Source organism: Ictalurus furcatus, chromosome 9 (assembly GCF_023375685.1).
Source record: "Ictalurus furcatus strain D&B chromosome 9, Billie_1.0, whole genome shotgun sequence".
In the NCBI taxonomy this organism is placed as follows: Eukaryota; Metazoa; Chordata; class Actinopteri; order Siluriformes; family Ictaluridae; genus Ictalurus; species Ictalurus furcatus.
Genome location: NC_071263.1, coordinates 21,427,548 through 21,445,338, shown reverse-complemented (window position 1 = coordinate 21,445,338; position 17,791 = coordinate 21,427,548). Strand labels below are relative to the sequence as shown.

The 17,791-nt window shown below is 38.3% G+C and overlaps 1 protein-coding gene across 1 annotated transcript in view; it reads right to left on the bottom strand.

Annotated features, from left to right (window-relative positions):
- Positions 1-17,791, bottom strand: part of LOC128613023 (latent-transforming growth factor beta-binding protein 2) — a 122,379-nt gene that overhangs the window by 90,247 nt on the left and 14,341 nt on the right. The window contains exon 3 of the mRNA XM_053633555.1: positions 7,623-7,902. Within this exon, the coding sequence (XP_053489530.1) occupies positions 7,623-7,902 (280 nt within the window). The remainder of the gene's footprint in view (positions 1-7,622; positions 7,903-17,791) is intronic.

The following is a 17,791-nucleotide window of genomic DNA, read 5'->3' as shown; positions in this document are numbered from 1 at the left end:
ATTTCAGTAAGTTAGCACATTTTCATACTTGTAGTTGCTGTTTCCTAAGTAAATGTTTTCTGGCTGAGATCTTTTAAAACTGTGAAATAGCTGAAACTCATGTTTGCCACTAGAGGCCCATATAACATGTCAATTGCTCTAGTGCATCAATTTTCCCTTTAGCACTTGAAGTGAGGAGTGAGAATGGAGGGTGGAGAGGACAGCCAGAGACCAGTCACTCCTAAAGGAGGGAGGAAAGAGAGAAAGAAGAAGCGAGAAAGAGAGAGAGAGCAAGAGAGAAAGAGAGATAGAGAGTGAGAGATAGAGAGTGAGAGAGTAAGAGAGAGAGATAAAGAGAAAGACTGTGATTCAGTGGTGAAATTCATTAATCCAAAGGGACTGGAGACTGGAGTGTGCAGAATTTAAAAGATCGTGCAATGTATCTGGCTACATACACATGCATAAGTAATTTGCCAAATTATACAGACACAGTCACAGATGAAATGCACGATGCCAACAAAGATTTAGGTTCTACACACAACGTAATAATCTCTACACAACTGAGATCTGTTCATTCTATAACTCCTAAACACAGTTGGTATAGTTGAGCAGCAATTAATTATAAGGAAACCATAATAAATATATTAGCGTGATAGTAGTTTATAGCCTGCAGGCAATTTCACGAGTACAAAATTAAAAGAAATCTTTGGGGAAAGTGTTACCACATGTTTTGAAACTCTCATGAACTGCATGTCACAAATGGTTTTCTCTCTGATTCATTCCAGCAGTGGAATCAGTCTAAATTGCTTAAATAATACGATTAGGTTAAGGATTGAATGTCGAAAATTTTCTTATCAAGCTTTATGCAATAAATAGTCATTTTGGTGAATATTCTTTAAAGCATTTGAAGCAGTCCGCTATAATTGATTAGCTTATGTATTGGTAAAAAAAACAAAATACATAAATAAATAGGGGTAAATAAAATATAGCAGTTATAATGTTCTAAACATGCAATAATGCATGTGGCATAGTAGGTCATGGGTTCATGTGGAATGCTGAGTCTGCATTCTTTGTTATGTTGATGTTACATAATCCAGTGTTTGCAAAGATACCCTGCAGAATGACTGTCCTAAATCAATGAAAAGGATGTCCCCTTGGCTCCAGAATGACTTAACCCCTCACACCCTCCACACTGCACAGTCATACTGCCCAACAGGAAAGCCAAAGGTCAGAGGTCCACCCTGCATCACCAGCACACCCACCGGCAGCGGGAAGCACTCCATCACTGACTACTGTCACGTCACACTTCTGAACTTTATAGAACAATATATAAGAATTATATATCGTATGTACTGTATGATTTACTCACACAGTGACTGACACACTCTGATCAACTTGTTATAGATAGATAGATAGATGCACTTTATTGATAGCTGCAGTGAAATTGACATAAGCCTAATCATTTAACTTTTTTTCAGGAAAGCCTGTAGTTTTATATATATATATATATATATATATATATATATATATATATATATATATATATATATATATATATATATATATATAATATACACACACACACACACAATATTGTAAAAAATGTCAAACAGTTTACCATGTGACGGGTTTTCCCAGGCCACAAAAATAAGAGTTAACATAAAGAGTATGGTAGTCTCCAAAGGGAATGGAAGATATTGTATATGTGAAGTCTATCATTAAAGATTCTTAAAGCCCTGGTGACCGGCTTCCTGTCTGGCTTGGGGGATGAAGTGTGTAAGTCTGGCTAGATTGGAAAAGCAGATTGCTAGCTAGTAGTAAAGGATAGCTTTACCAGAGGCCTACTGTGCAAAAGTGTACACAAAATGCTGCAGGTCTGAGATCACTGTGATGAAACCATGTTTACAGACTACATCTTACACAAGAGTAGAGAATGTTAAGTGGGTTAAGAATTTTTCCAAGACACTGACACAGAGCTTGAGTAGTGTTTTTAGTGTCTTCCCAAAAGTCCTGTTGTTTTTTAGTTCTACCATTTACAGCAGTAGCACAGTAGTAGTACCAAAATCTAAAAATTCTCTTGCTTCTTATGGATGTTTTTTGTATAAGTCGTAATATTTCCTACCAATACTGATACCAGCCTATTTAGCAGTAGGTGTATATCGTTTCATATCAACACTTCTGCTTCTACAATAAATACCAACGGCCTTCACTGGCAGCAGTTCTGTAGAACTATATTTAGAGTTGAGGTTACATAAAAAAGAAAAATTGGTCTCAGTTAATACTTTTAAAACTCCCACAGAAACCTCAAATTTCCCCTGAGGAGAGTTTCTGGTGTCTGAGTAAACCTTTGGTTACTAAGTGCTGGTTTTAGTCATACAGCAACAAGTGAGCAGGATGTGACTAAGAGCAAGTGCAAGGGAAATCATGCCTTTACCCAGTTTGTCACCCAGTAGGGTTTAGATGAGTGCTAAAACCACCAAAAGTTAAAATGTAAATAGCCTACATCTGAGAGCCACCCACTGTGTATTCAGAATAGACCGCAAAATAAAAGTGTTCTAACTTACAAATGTGTTAACACCTATATTTTAATGTGTATGACTATTCTTGGTGTTTAGGGACATTTTCCAAAAGACAGTTTTTAAAAGTATATCTACCACTCCAAATATTATGGACTGTTAATGCAGTACAGTACAAGTTCCAGTAGTGGTCTTGAGCACTATTATGGATTCCACTTGGTCCATTTCAGAAACGAGGCGCAAGTGGCGCACAGAGCTCCAGGCTGTAACTTAAATTTTAGTAGGAAGATTTGGGCTGTTTTCAAGATGTTCCAAACACTAACTCACCTCAGATTAGAAAGGCAGAGCTTCCTCCAAAACAGCTCCCAAAGCCAGTTACCAATCTCCATCTAGCATTATCTAAGAGTTGGCCAGTAAAACAGATCACCTCTGGGAGGCCGAAAGTGTGTACTGCACACGCGAACCGAGCTCACACTAGTCATCTTCCTGTGGAGCCCTGATGTCATGGAGAACAGGATGGGAGGCCAAACAAGGCTCAATGCTCAGCCCGTCTGCCACAACTTATCACCTCACCAGCTGTTCCTGACTACTGGAGCAATGTGGACAAGGGACAGAAGAGAAAGGCCTAAATGCATCAGTTCAAGTAAACGAATGATACTGACATTTCAATGCTGATGATGTTTACTTGTTTGCTTGTATGTATAATGCATTTGCAAATGGCCCTAATTCATATACAGATTATACATGATTATATAATCAGATTATATTCAGAAAGCATGATGAACATGAGCCTAAAAGCAGGGAAAGTAGAATTTACAGTGAGTCCAGTTATGAAGGTGAGAAGAGCCTCTTATTTTCTGACTTTTGTGAAATGGAAAATTATTGGCAGAAAGCTGTAGCAAAACCTAGGAGAGAAAGACAGAATTGATGCTATCAGAAGTCTCAACCCCCTGTTATCAAACTTATAGTTATCATTTACCTCTTATATTTATTACATTATTAGCTTGTTTGACTGGTTGCTTGAATTAAATTGGTTTAATCCTAACCTCAATAACTCAAAAACAAGTAGACCTATAAAAAATGTCAACTTGGACCTAATGTGGAAATTCCAGGAATAAAAAACTTGATGTCTTTAATAAACAGCGAAAATATTATTGTAAATTTTTACAGTGGGTTCGGAAAATACCCCAATAATCTGCAGTATAACACAATAAAGTATGCAAAAACTGAAGTGGTCTGAATACTCTCCAAACCAACTGTACATAACTAGCCTAATATGTAAAAAGTTGGATTATGTTCAAGGGGGTTCAGTGAACTATATTTTTTCAGATAAAGTGGTCCCTGGAGGCAAAAGTTTGGGAAGCTCTGTCTTAAAAAAGTAATGGACTATAAGAAGCAAGTCATACTGACAAAATTGTAATGTAGACTAGAAATTAAAAAGGTGTTTCCAGATGAGAGTCAAATCAATCTCAACATGTCACCCAGAATCAAGCTCAAACCCAAATCCTGATGTTCCTTAAGTTCCTCATTCCTACAAAAAAATCTAATGAACCCTTTTTCTGAAGCAAAATTATAGTATAATCTCCTCTAGCGTCTTAGCTTCTCTATATGAACAGTGTGCTGCCATCTGAAGAAAGCCTGAATGCCTATTGCAGTTGTGTAATGTAGCTGAACCGATGTTCATTGATGACAAATAGCTTCCTTTAAAAATACAGAGGCACTTTCACCTTAAGCAGCCCTGCTGACAATACACAAATAGTGATTTCATTTCAGCAGGAGGCCAGCTGGCAACAGCGTGAAGTGTGGATTGGGCGTCTAAACCCAGGCAGCTAGAGACAGCACAGCCAGAAAAACCCTTAAGCCCTTCACTATGTCAGCCTCCATTGACCTTTAGCCAAGACACCTCTTGAGACCTATCCAGCATCTTTTTTGGCATTGCCTTGCATAGCAGGGCATCAAGAAGCACAGGTTATGACAGAGAGAAGGTGTTGTTGCATACCAGACAGCGGACATACCACACACTTTAGGGTTCAAAGGACATGCCAACATAGCACATGCTCTCCGCTCTGTGGCAAAAGGCAAAAGGTTTAACCCTGACAATCTGGAATGTTCTTGTCTGAAAAGATTTCAGCAGGTTGACTGAGTTCTGAGCTTATTGTCTGAGGTGCCACCTTATCAGACAGGGCTGAGGAAGAGGATGCAGAGATGATGGGGTGAAAACAGCAGGACATTCTAATCTTCATGGAGACAGTGTCTGCACTTGTTAATCTGGCCTTGGCACTTTTCTCTATGGCACCGGCCTTGCATTTCTCCTGTGCTACTGGTGAGAGTTGAAAGAGGGTCTGATCTCGGAGATAAAGAGCCAGACTTACTGATGTATGGGGACAGCAGGTTCTACTGCTTCTAAGCAGGTTGACTTCTACTTCTACTTCTAAGCTGTAGCTTCTCATCTTAGACCAGAGGTACAGTATACTTGGTAATATCTATTAATCTTGCTAATCTTTACTAATTGACTAATCTACTAGATATTCTTGATTAGAGTGACAGCTCATGACTGTTCGAAAGTTTGAACAAGAACCCAACAGAATGAAGAAAACAACAGTTTTTAACTGTTCACCATCCTGCTAAAGCGTTTGTCCTAGAATAGTTGCCATAAAATTGCTAAACATTTTTACTGCCCTCTATTGGATATCGATTGTAATCCTCAAAATGTACAAAAGGTACGCATGCAAATATGTGATTTTCCTTTATTTAAGGGTTGATCTGATTCTAGCATTTGATATAGGTGACAGCAGTCTACATTTCGCCCACAGAAATAAATATGCATTTACAGCTATTACACATGATTAATAAAATAACTTACTAGTTTTCTTAGCTGTTTAGTGTCTTAAGTAGATTAACAGTACTAATTTTCAAATGAGTTATTCAGGCAAGGCCAAGCCACTCTGAACATTCATCTCCCCAGAATTTAGGATTCAGATCTTGTATCTGGCTGTCGTGTAGTACAAACATAAAGGCTCGTGATTCAGAGAACAAAAATGTCCGCTGACAACATGTCAAAGCAAACACATGCATGGCAACTGTTCACTTTAGACAGAAGCCTTGAATTAATTACAAAACACAGATTTGATTTGATTTGAGTGCACAAACATCTGGCTGAAGTACACATTTACAAAGTGGATTGTGTGCCAGTGGTATGCATGCGTGCACCACTAAAGAGCTGGGGTAAAGTAGCTAATAGTAATAGAAGTTTCAAGTGAAATAAAAATATATTACAGAGCTTTGCCGAGATATTACAAGAAGACAAGTTGGATAAACATGAGCTCCGACGTCAGCATTTATGCAGAAATACAACTTAATATGCACTTAGAGGATTAGAAAAGCATTGGGATCAATTCCAAAGTAGAAAACATCATGACAAGCTAAAGCCTCATTTGTATATAGCTGACGTACAGTGATATATTTAAACTGAACTGAACAAGTGGCTTCTTTCAGCACTGAATGTAAAACAGGGTTCAAGCCGTAATAACACTCTCATCAAGAGCTGCACAGTCCTTGCATCAGTGTTCAAAACTGTACTGCTGGCACATATTTTTAGGGACCGCTCTCAAAATATCACAATGTATTAAGAAATATCACAATGTATTAAGTTGTGAGCCAGTGCAGCTCCAGTCTGTGTGTATTGGTAGTCTATGTTAATGAAGCCCAATGACTCACAAAGCAAAGACAGTGTTACATGAAAACAAAAGTCATTATTCATTCCAAATGATGGGACTATTTTTTGCTGCAAACGGCAATGTTACCAAATCTTTCCTCTCTGGCATATTGAAGCTATTTTGTTTTTCCTTGGTTTTATGTGTTTTGCTTTGTGATTCCCCAACTATGAATCCCCCAAGCCCCCCTGAGAGAACAACATGAATATGAGTAACATATTCATTAAGGTTGAGCAGGGGGTCAATTGTTCCTCTATGTCTTACACTATTGTCCTATCAAAACACATTAAATCTGAGCTCTCATTGTCTGCTCTGATATATTTATAAAGCTATAAGCTAAAACACCTGCAATAATAATCAGCTACTGGTGTATCCAAAAACACACAGAAGAAATTACATAGCCAAAAAGCTGGAGGGTTTTTTTTTTCCTTCATGTTTCTTATAATAGCAATGTCACTTTACTATACAAAGACTTTCACAAAGTTTATTTTCTGTCATGTCTGGTTATGAAAATGTATATGCTGTTTATCTATATGTATATTGTATATCTTTGCAAGAAAAATCATTTCAGCTGCTCTGCATATCAAAGGGGTGTGGTTTTAATAAAAGGTTGGTCAATTATTAAACAAAGCTTGCTGGTGGATCAAAACACATTTATAGCACTGATAGCAGAACACTTGATCTGTCAAAAGCTGATAGTTAGATACTTAATTTAAAAACATGTTCAAAATCATGTAAATGCAAAAAATAAGAGTCATGCATGTGCATTGTGTTAGGTAGGTAATCTATAAAAGGCTCTGTAAATATTAGCAGCAGAGATGTGGCTAATATCTAATATGAAACCAGCTTTGCTGTGGTGATAATAGGTCATCATTTTGAATAGTATCTAAATAATTTTTATATAGTGAGACATATTTTTGATAAACATTCTCATTATTAAGACTGAAAATAGTGAAATAGTGGAATCAGGTTTCTGCAAATACATAACACCTGCCCTTCAGTAGGACTGATTTCCATATGCAATTGTAGATCCAGATTTTACTTGAAGGCTTAGTGAAAGGCATTGAGGGTACAAAATTGACCAATTTGCTATGACACTGAACTGCATTTTGCACCTTTAATAGAAATGTCTGAAATTGAATATTTATTTAGATAAATATGCAAAACACAATCTTTCATAATCCATCAAAAAATTCTCTTATAGGCCAGACAGTAACCAGAATAATCTTTAAGCACCAATATCACCTGCTACAAAAGTATGCCACCCTAAATAAGAAGAAAATTATTCTTTTCACTAAAAAAATAACAAAAGAACATGCCAAAGAACTGTTTATCAGAATTTCTTTTCCCCTTGCAGCTCTCATGTAGTCTGTGATTTTGCAACCATGTGGTTGTGTGGTGATGAGAGACTTACCCAGATGAATGGCCCACTCTGCCAGTTGGCGGCTTCGGTGTTTGGGTTTTGGGAATGCTTTCACTTGCTTGTCTCTCAGTGGGTCTCCTGCGGGCAGACTGATGCCGAGTGGTGTCCTTTCCAGGCTGGATGGGCATCAGTACTCTGGATGTGCCAGTGTGGATATAAACCTGCTCAGGCGCCAGTTCTTCACAGCGTGGTCCCTGATAACCCGAGCGGCACACACAGGTGTGTGGGCGACTACACGAGCCGCGGTTTTGACATGGTGGCTGGCAGTCCGCTATAAAGATGAAAGATGAAAAATGTAATCAGATCAGTCATCAAAATTTATATACATATTTACACTGTAAAAAAAAATGCTGGGTTGAGCCTTTTGGGTCATTTAATTGGCTTATTTTCTCAGTCTTGGGTGATTTTTGGATAGTTTTGTGTAACCCAACTGCTGGGTTAGTGACTGGGTCATTTTCACTGACAGTTGAATCAATGCACCCCTCCCCCACTCCGTCGTATCAGCCCAGCTCCTTGGGTCAAATCAACTCAGCGCAGACTATTTGAATTCTCCTCAGGTGGAGGTAGCTGTTTAAACATGGACAGACTGTTTGATTTATTTGGAGAAACAAGGTTTGTATCAATATATTTATCCATAAAACCATTACTGTACAACAGAAAATGCAATAAAACAGTCCAGTTTACATGACACTAAATGCACCGCTATCTTCGTTAGCTTTGGCTTACTTGTCTGTAATGCCCACCGGATCGTAAGTTGGTTACTCCGTTTTTTGGATGTTTTAAATGCCTCCTTTGATCAAAATCTGACGTTTTGTCTTAGATATATGACATATTTGAGTCATTTACTTCAAAGTCTATATAACCACCACTTTAGCAGCTCTAGCAACACATTTCTGAAAACCTTCTTGTGTATAAATAAAGGAGATACCATGTTGACACATTTGTTTATAATATGATAAATTTGACATTTTCAAAGGATAAAAATAACCATTAACCCATTTATGAAATAAAATCAACCCAGCACTTTTTTAAAAAAAAAAAACAAAACCATCCTTTGATGACTAGGAATTAAACATAAAAATGCCATGATCTACATTTTATGATATACCTGAAAAAGCTGATTAGAAAAGGACAGGTAGTTATTAAATATTGCATAGTTATTCTCAGTTATAGCACTGAATTCTCGAATCGAAGGTGTTAATTCATTTTCCACAACAGCAGCTCTGACAGTAGTGCTAGCTGCAAGGCAAATTACAGAATAATATTAATACATTCTCTCTAAAGCTTAATCACTTCTCTAGAAGCAAATTACACAAGGACGTGTATGACAATGCCCCAAATGAATAGATTAACAAATTTATGCAATCATTGATGTAGTGAATTATTTTTTGGGGGGTAGTCTCTAATGTCAATGCTTTGTAACACGTTGAAGTAAAGCTGTAGCTTAAAATTTTCCTACACAGTAAAATCTACAAGATGGAGGACTTTGCCGTTTCTCAGTACTATAACATGGTGTGAGGTTTTTGTTTGTTTGTTTGTTTGTATGTATGTCTGTTTTTTTTTCTGAGATAAAAAAGCCTGGTTAGGGAACAACCTGTTACAACCTTTATAGCTGTTACAACGTAAGTATACAGTACGAGTATAGTACGTAAGTATATAAGTGATAACTGGAACTAATTTGTTTCATGGACATTCCACAACATTAATCCTAACTATAAATTGATAAAAAGTACGTCTTACTTTAATTGATTAAAATGATCATTCTTGGCAAATTACAGTGGTATAAAAGGAATAAAACTCTTCGAGGCATGCTGTTATCAACCTTGGAATGGTTACAGTAACTCTTCTTTACGTTGTACCACATCACACCACTTCATTGTTGATTATTTTCCTATAACAGCACATCCCACTGTGTTTGATTCCTTACATGTTATTCAACACCACTTTCTGCTTATTTCAGCATAAATACACAACAGGACAAACTGACAAAGTCTTTTATGTTGTCGTATTTCTCCTCAAATCTTATTATCACAGATTTAATGAAAGGAGCATATTCTTGCGATTTGCACTGTAAAGCTGTTTAAGTTTTAAAGTGTGCTGATGTATTCATTGCCAGAGCAAGAGCCAAACAGCAGTTTAAAAGAATCTGTGCAATGCAGCAAAAATTATAATGCAAACACTTTACAGTGAGCATGTCTACATCCCAAGGCACTTCTTCAATTTCATCAATAAATATTTTATTCTGCATCACACTTATATATATAGTATGTTTTCATGAAGGTCTGTGTTTGCTAAATAAACGCGAACGTCCCCCCCCCACCAGAGGTCCAAGTGATTTATGCACAAACATTATTTATCAATTGCCTGCAAATACAAGCAGCGTGAGGTAACCCTGTGGTCACGGCTGGCCGAAAAACAATCCGCGCAGACTTCGAGCCGGCCGCCTGGCTACATTAACGTGGTCCAGAGGGGCTTGTAGCATGCCATGCAAACCAAACAAGGCTCTCTGGCTTGTGAAGCACCTGTGTGTGCTGGATGGCAACCCAGAATTTATTACATTGTCCTCAAACAGTAAATCAGGCCACTGCTCTCTGGGGACTAAAGCAAACAGCGACGCTCTGTCAACAGCACAGGAATGCTATTGACACAGATGCTGGGAGACACTGACAGATTACAAGCCCAAAAGCTTCCTCTAGCTCTTCTGGGAGAGTGACTGCATGGCCTGCTGGCTTTCCTGTTATTGTCATGCAGGCCTTGAACCTCAGTCCAGAGTTGGCCTGGTATGAACAGCAAGACAGAGATGGCTCATCCCAGATTCTGTCGGCCTGCTCTCCCCCTGTGGTTTTAAGATACAAAATATCAACCCTCAATATGACCAAATCAGACGCAACTTTTCCACTTTATATTTCAGTGATATTTTAAAGTAATATTTTAATCTCACATATTTTTTCTATCCTTCCATCCATTTTCCATACCACTTATCCTATACAGGGTCACGGGGGAGCCTGGAGCCTATCCCAGGGAACTCGGGGCACAAGGCAGAGGACACCCTGGACAGGGTGCCAACCCATCACAGGGCATAATCGCACACACATTGACACAATACGGACAGTTTGGAAATGCCAATCAACCTGCATTTCTTTGGACTGGGGGAGGAAACCAGAGTACCCCGAGGAAACCCCGAAGCACAAGGAGAACATGCAAGCTCCGCACGCACAGGGTAAAGGTGGGATTTGATCTCCCACTCCAGAGGTGTGAGGTAAATATGTTACCCGCTAAACCACTGTGCCCCCTCATATATTTTTGGGAGGAAGAAAAACAGAACCTTATATCTCAACCCGATTGGACACCTAAGGGAAATTTTGGGCTCACATGTTAGACACTGCTCTTCACATCCATCAATAAACACCAATTGAGGGAATGCCTTTCATGAAAATGATGTTCATCCCTCCAGTTCACTTCCAGGGATGTGTAGAATCTATGCCAAGGTGCATGATGAAGGTGAAACTGTTCTCGTGGCTTGTATAGGCCAAACTTCTGAACACACTTTATGTTTTTTTTTTTCAGTCTGTAGATCCAGTAAACAGCCCAGAAATAATAATTCAGCATTTAGTATTATAAGAATAACCATCATAAAATAATAATCACTTTCCCAAATTGTTGTAATTTATTGTGGTATCACTGTTACAAACTTTGAGTGTTCATTTTACTTTATTACATCATGTTACGAGATGTCTATCTGACATTTCATTTTACGCGGTAGGCACAGTGCATGCAGCATTTACACTTTTATTGCTATAAATAAATATTTGAAGACCAACAAGCATCAACACTGATATAGTAAAACATACTCTATTTGGCAAGCTGTCCAGCTACTCCAACTATGACATAAAGAAATTTGGGTTGAATCCGAGAAGCCTTTTCATATTCTGATATCCTTTACATCGAATTTACATTTTTTCTGTAATTTTAAACCGTCTTTGTATTGGACAAGTTTTCCATGAGTATGTGGGATAATGTAATTATTACTGGAGTATCGCTGGGATTTCAGTCCCGTCCAAATCCATCATATCAGTAATTTTTTTTACAGACTGTGCATTCATGCACATGGAAAGATTACTCCAACTTTTACCTTATATAAATAGACCAGTAGAAATAACCCCATGTAATATATATCATATTCGAATGGACAACACGTTCCAAAAGATTCCATTATATCCCATGGGAAAAGAGATTTTTCACTTTTCCTTCAGTATACAGATACTTCATGACACGCTCTTTTCTATGGTCTCCCACTGACACCAAAAACTTTTTTTTTTTTAGTGTGACAACCATGCATATATGAAGACATGAAGACGTATGTCCAAAAATCTTATCCCATTTGATGACCTTGATTATTTTTACTTTAGTAAAAAAAAATTAATGTTGTGTTATGCTGTCTCATCATCTTACTATGTGGATTTCATCTTTGAATTGAAACATCCAGGCCTGCATTCTCATCATACTTTTATTATGTCAGTTCTTGAGCCATTTTATGAGCGCATCAGTCAAAAATCATATAAAAACCAAACAACGCTTCTTCAGTGAAAGCAGACTTGGTATCCAATAGAGGCACAGAGGCATGGGTTTAATTAATGCCTCCATTTCCCTAAAGTAGTCACTACCTTAAATCATATGACTAAAGATGGAAGCAGCTGGACTCTGACACCATGAACAAACTGCTCAGATTGTAGTGTACTGGGTGTGTTAGTGTTTCCTGCACTGTCACTGCTTCCACACGCAGCTTGGCCCAACAATGTTGCAATAATTGCTGTCATGCTGACTTGTCCTGCACATCATTAAAACTAATTGCTCTGCATTCCTTCCATTTGGTAAAAACGAGCTCTCCTTGACACAGTGGGGTATAATAAAAACAAACATTTGTAAAGGAAAAAAATAAAATGGGAAACATTCTCATCATAGCCACTGTCGTAATAACTATTTTAGAGGCAGGACATCCAGTCATGGGTGGAGAGGAGAAGAGATGCAGTGGTCCAAAGAGTAAGAATGATATACTTAATTTCTTCTCATTTACCACATAATAGGTCAGTTAATAAATGGAAAGAGTTGTGTGCTTTGTGATGGCCACAGATGTTTCATATCTGCTTACTTCAGATTGCAAAACCCTGGAAATTCAGTACTTGAGCTAAATGGCTATTACAGGAAGTACTCACTATGGACTATGATTCCAGTCAGGATAAACAGTGTATCATAGCACAAAACCCCTTCCACAAAATGTCTGCCATTTTATGCCGCTACTTCCACTAAGCTGTCATTAACACGGTAATTGACCTACATTTACAGCTTTTTATCAAGGATTACACAGGAAAAATGTATTAATTTGAACAAAATTTCCCTCCAAGTTAATAAAACAGCTATCCAGAATACCCAGAAGAATAGGTAAAATAGAATAGATATTATTACTGAAATAGATATACAGTGCTCTCCACTAATAATGGCACCCTTAGTAAATATGAGCAAAAAAGGCTGTGAAAATTTGTCTTTATTGTTTAACCTTTTGATATTTTGTTAAAAAAAAATCACAAAAATACTCTACTCTCATGGATCTCAAACAATTGCAAACACAATGCAGGTTTATCAAATAAAATATCTCTGTTAAATATATGTGTGGCACAATTACTGGCACCCTTTTAGTCAATGCTTTGTGCTACCTCCCTTTGCCAAGATAACAGCTCTGAGTCTTCTCCTATAATGCCTGATGAGGTTGGAGAATACGTAGCAAGGAATCTGGGACCATTCCTCCATACAGAATCTCTCCAGATCCTTCACATTTCAAGGTCCACGCTGGTGGATGCTCCTCTTCAGTTCACCTCACAGGTTTTCTATGGGTTTCAAGTCAGGGGATGACCATGGCAGGAATTTTGATTTTGGCCTGCTGGAAGATCCAATCACGGCCCATTTGAAGCTTTCTGGCAGAGGCAGTCAGGTTTTCATTTAATATCTGTTGATATTTGATAGAGTCCATGATGCCATGTATCCTAACAAAATGTCCAGGTCCTCTGGCAGAAAAACAGCCCCCTTTCATTTGGTTTTGGCTGTGGTTGTTTTGTTGGGGCTGTTGGGTGTGGTGTGATAATGTGTAAAATGCAAATTTCCAATAAAAATTCTATGATCAAAAAGAAAAACAGCCCCAAAAGATTAAAGAGCCAACACAATATTAACCGTGGGCATGGGGTACTTTTCCATATGGCTACCTCTCTGTGTGCGCCAAAACCACCTCTGGTGTTTATTGCCAAAAAGCTCTATTTTGGTTTCATCTGACCATAGAACCCGATCCCATTTGAAGTTCCAGTTGTGTCTGGCAAACTGAAGACGCTTGAGTTTGTTTTTGGATGAGAGTAGAGGCTTTTTTCTTGAAACCCTTCCCTTCCACTTGTGGTGATGTAGGTGACTTCGGATTGTAGTTTTGGAGACTTTCTGATCCCAAGACACAACTAACTTCTGCAATTCTCCAGCTGTGATCCTTGGAGATTTTTTGGCCACTCAAACCATCCTCTTCACAGTGCGTTGAGACGATATAGACACACGTCCAAATCCAGGTTGATTCATAACATTTCCAGTTGACTGGAACGTCTTAATTATTGCCCTGATGATGGAAATGGACATTTTCAATGCTTGTGATATTTTCTTATAGCCACTTCCCATTTTGTGAAGCTCAACAACTGCACATTACAGCTATATTTCTTTGTCTTACCCATTGTGATGAATGACTAAGGGAATTTGGCCTATGTGTTACCTCATATTTATACCCCTGTGAAGCAGGAAATCATGGTTGAACAATTTCCTGTTCCTGGTCACCCAGGAGTGTTAAAAAATTTAAAATATCAATGGGAATATACTTCGAATATATTTTTCTCATATGATTTCATAGGGGTGCCAATAATTGTGCCACACATATATTTAACAAAGTTTTTTTTGATAAACCTGTGTTGTGTTTGCAATTGTTTGATATCCATGAAAGCAGAGTATTTTGGTGACTTTTTTTTTTAACAAAAGATAAAAAGATTAAACAAGAAAGACAATTTTTCACAACCTTCTTTACTCATATTTACAGTACCAAGGGTGCCAATATTAGTAGAGAGCACTGTAACATACACCCTAAACATATTTCTACAGTGAATACAGAAAGTACTGTCATGTGACACCTTAAAGGAGAAACCGGAGCAGGCATTTATTTTCTTGGCATGTTTCGGGTCCACTTGAGAGAAGCATCACAGCAAATCATTTAAAAGTTTACCTGACTGTTCCCGTTTATCCTATGCTGAAATATTTCTATCCTGATGGAAGTAGTCTCTTCCACGATGACCATGCCCCTCATCCACAGGGCACGAGTGTTCACTAAATGATTTCATGATTATGAAAGTGATGAACACTGATCAGCCATGACATTAAAACCACTGACAGGTGAAGTGAATAACATTGATTATATCGTTACAGTGGCACCTGTCAAGGGGTGGGATATATTAGGCAGCAAATGAACAGTCAATTCTCAAAGCTGACATGTTGGAAGCAGGAAAAATTGGCAAGTGTAAGGATCTGAGCGACTTTGACAAGGGCCAAATTGTGATGGTAAGACGACTGGGTCAGAACATCTCCAAAATGGCAGGTCTTGTGAGGTGTTCCTGGTATGCAGTGGTTAGTACCTACCAAAAGTGGTCCAAGGAAGGACAACCGGCGAACCAGTAACAGGCTCATGGGTACCTAAGGCTCACTGATGTGCATGGGGAGCAAAGCAGGATAATGCTCCCTGCCACAGTGCAAAAATTGTTCAGGAATAGTTTGAGGAACATGATAAAAAGTTCAAGGTCTTGACTTGGCCCCCAAATTCCCCAGATGTCAATCTGATCAAGCATCTGTGGGATGTGCTGGACAAACAAGTCTGATCTATAGAGGACCCATCATTCAATTTACAGGATTTAAATGATCTGCTGTTAACGTCTTGGTGCCAGATACCACAGCAACTATCAGAGGTCTTGTGGAGTCCGTGTGTCGATGTGTGAGAGCTGTTTTGGTGGCACATGGGGGACCTAAACAATATTAGGCAGATGTTTTGCATGTTATGGCTGATCAATATATATCCTGTGCTATGGCCTTCAAATTCATCAGATACCAATCCAATTGAACACTTATGGGATATTTTGGACTGACATGAATGGTGTTCATCCCTCCTCTACCATCCCAGAGACTTGGGGAATCTATGTCAAGGCATACTGATACTGTTCTAGTGATTCAACACCTCACTAAATGTTGTTGGGTTTTTTTCCCTTTAATTTGTTACCTGTCTATAGATCCAGTAAGCAGCCCAGAAATCATTCTTCAGCACTGACCCTGACTTTTCTTTTACAAGAACAGACATCATATAAAATAATCACTTTCAACAAGGGACTTGGGTGTGCCAGGAACCATTAGGAGGCCAAGTGCTGCAGAAACGGAGAAAGTCAGAGCCTTCCTTAGGAAATACGTATCAAGAATGAGAGCTAATTTATAATCTAGAAGGGCGAGAAGCATTAGTCATGAAATCTAAACAAAAAAGCTACATTATGGATTGGAAATGGAAATAAATAATACAAAAGTATTCAGAAAGAAGGAAATGAATGATGAATTGTAGAAGGCAAGAGACTATATAACATATCAGACACTACTAAAAATACACCACAGTAATTTTTACTTTTAATTATCAGCCTACCATTTATGATATAATGTAGGCGTAAATCTAATACTGTATTTTCCATTCTATCTTCATACTTCCCTGAAAGCTTATTGGGGATATAATCTTACAACAACCTGTGTCAGTACAATGGCTATGATTGAATTGGGTCACCAGTACAACCCTTCACCTCTAATTTCATCTAACTGAGAACTAACATACCATGTGATAAAATGCTTTGAAGGAGAAGTTCTTCTTTGTTGTGTTACACCCAAAACTCTGAAGCAGCCAATCTCAGGGGAGCAGCAAGCAGTAAGAATGATCTCCATATGGCAGCGAGGCAGTACTGTGTGTGCGATTTATTAGTGTGTGCACATTGGGAAGATACTACTACTCAGTCCCTGAGTTAAATATTGATGACCAGAGCTGTACATTCATTTTTAAGCTTTTCCACAATTGCACATAGAATTACATAAAACAAGCTAATATCAGGTTTAGTCATCACGTAAATGTAATAATCAAATGCCTGAAATTTCAACATGTGCTTCACTGTATGTAGGGTTCGTGTTTCTATAATTTTACATAAAGTATACTTTGCAGATAGGACTTCTGAATGAAAGTAAAACCACTACATAGTTAATGAGAAATGAATCTGTAATAATTTAGTTTCATATTGTATTAAACTCAAAATGACTGTAACCATGATCAATCAATCATATGTAATACCAACTACACTTTGGAGGCAATGTTGGTTGTACTGCTAACTGAAATCTGCCCTGGTGAGGGTAACAATGAACCCTGGCTATGGTGTGTATTAATTTCAGGCTGTGTCTGATGGCCCATAAAACTCTTCCTCTGTCAGGAAGAGTTATGCCCCTGCACTGTGAACTGCGTAACCCTGGTCTTAAGCCACCCAGGCCTAGTAAAGAACTGAAAGGCCTCCATGACTGTTGGTGTAGCAAATTACCTCACCGGCAACTCAATAACCTTACAGCAGAGGCCGACCTGTTTTAATTACTTTCCACGGGTCACAGGAAGTGTGTTCCACAACGCAGTTAGAACGGTGCCACACTAGATTTTTACCACATCTAATATTCAGCATTTTTAAAGCATTCAGACCAGGTTTCTGGATTCCACTTGGTAAATCTTCTTAAATCTGTTAACCATAACAGCCAACAATACTGCTAATGGCCCTGATGTCCAAGTGCTAACGTTGACACACAACCAGCTGCTAAACACATGGTGATGAAGCTGAAAGAAGCTGTTAAATTTGTACTATTCTGCTCTCTCTCTCTCTCTCTCTCTCTCTCTCTCTCTCATACATACACACACAGTCAGGGGTCATGATCCCAACACCCCTACCTTACTAACTTTGACAGGTCCCAACTGAGAGCTTAATTCTGTTTCATTGAGGAATTTCATGGTGCTGGGGATCAGAATATTTCATTTGATT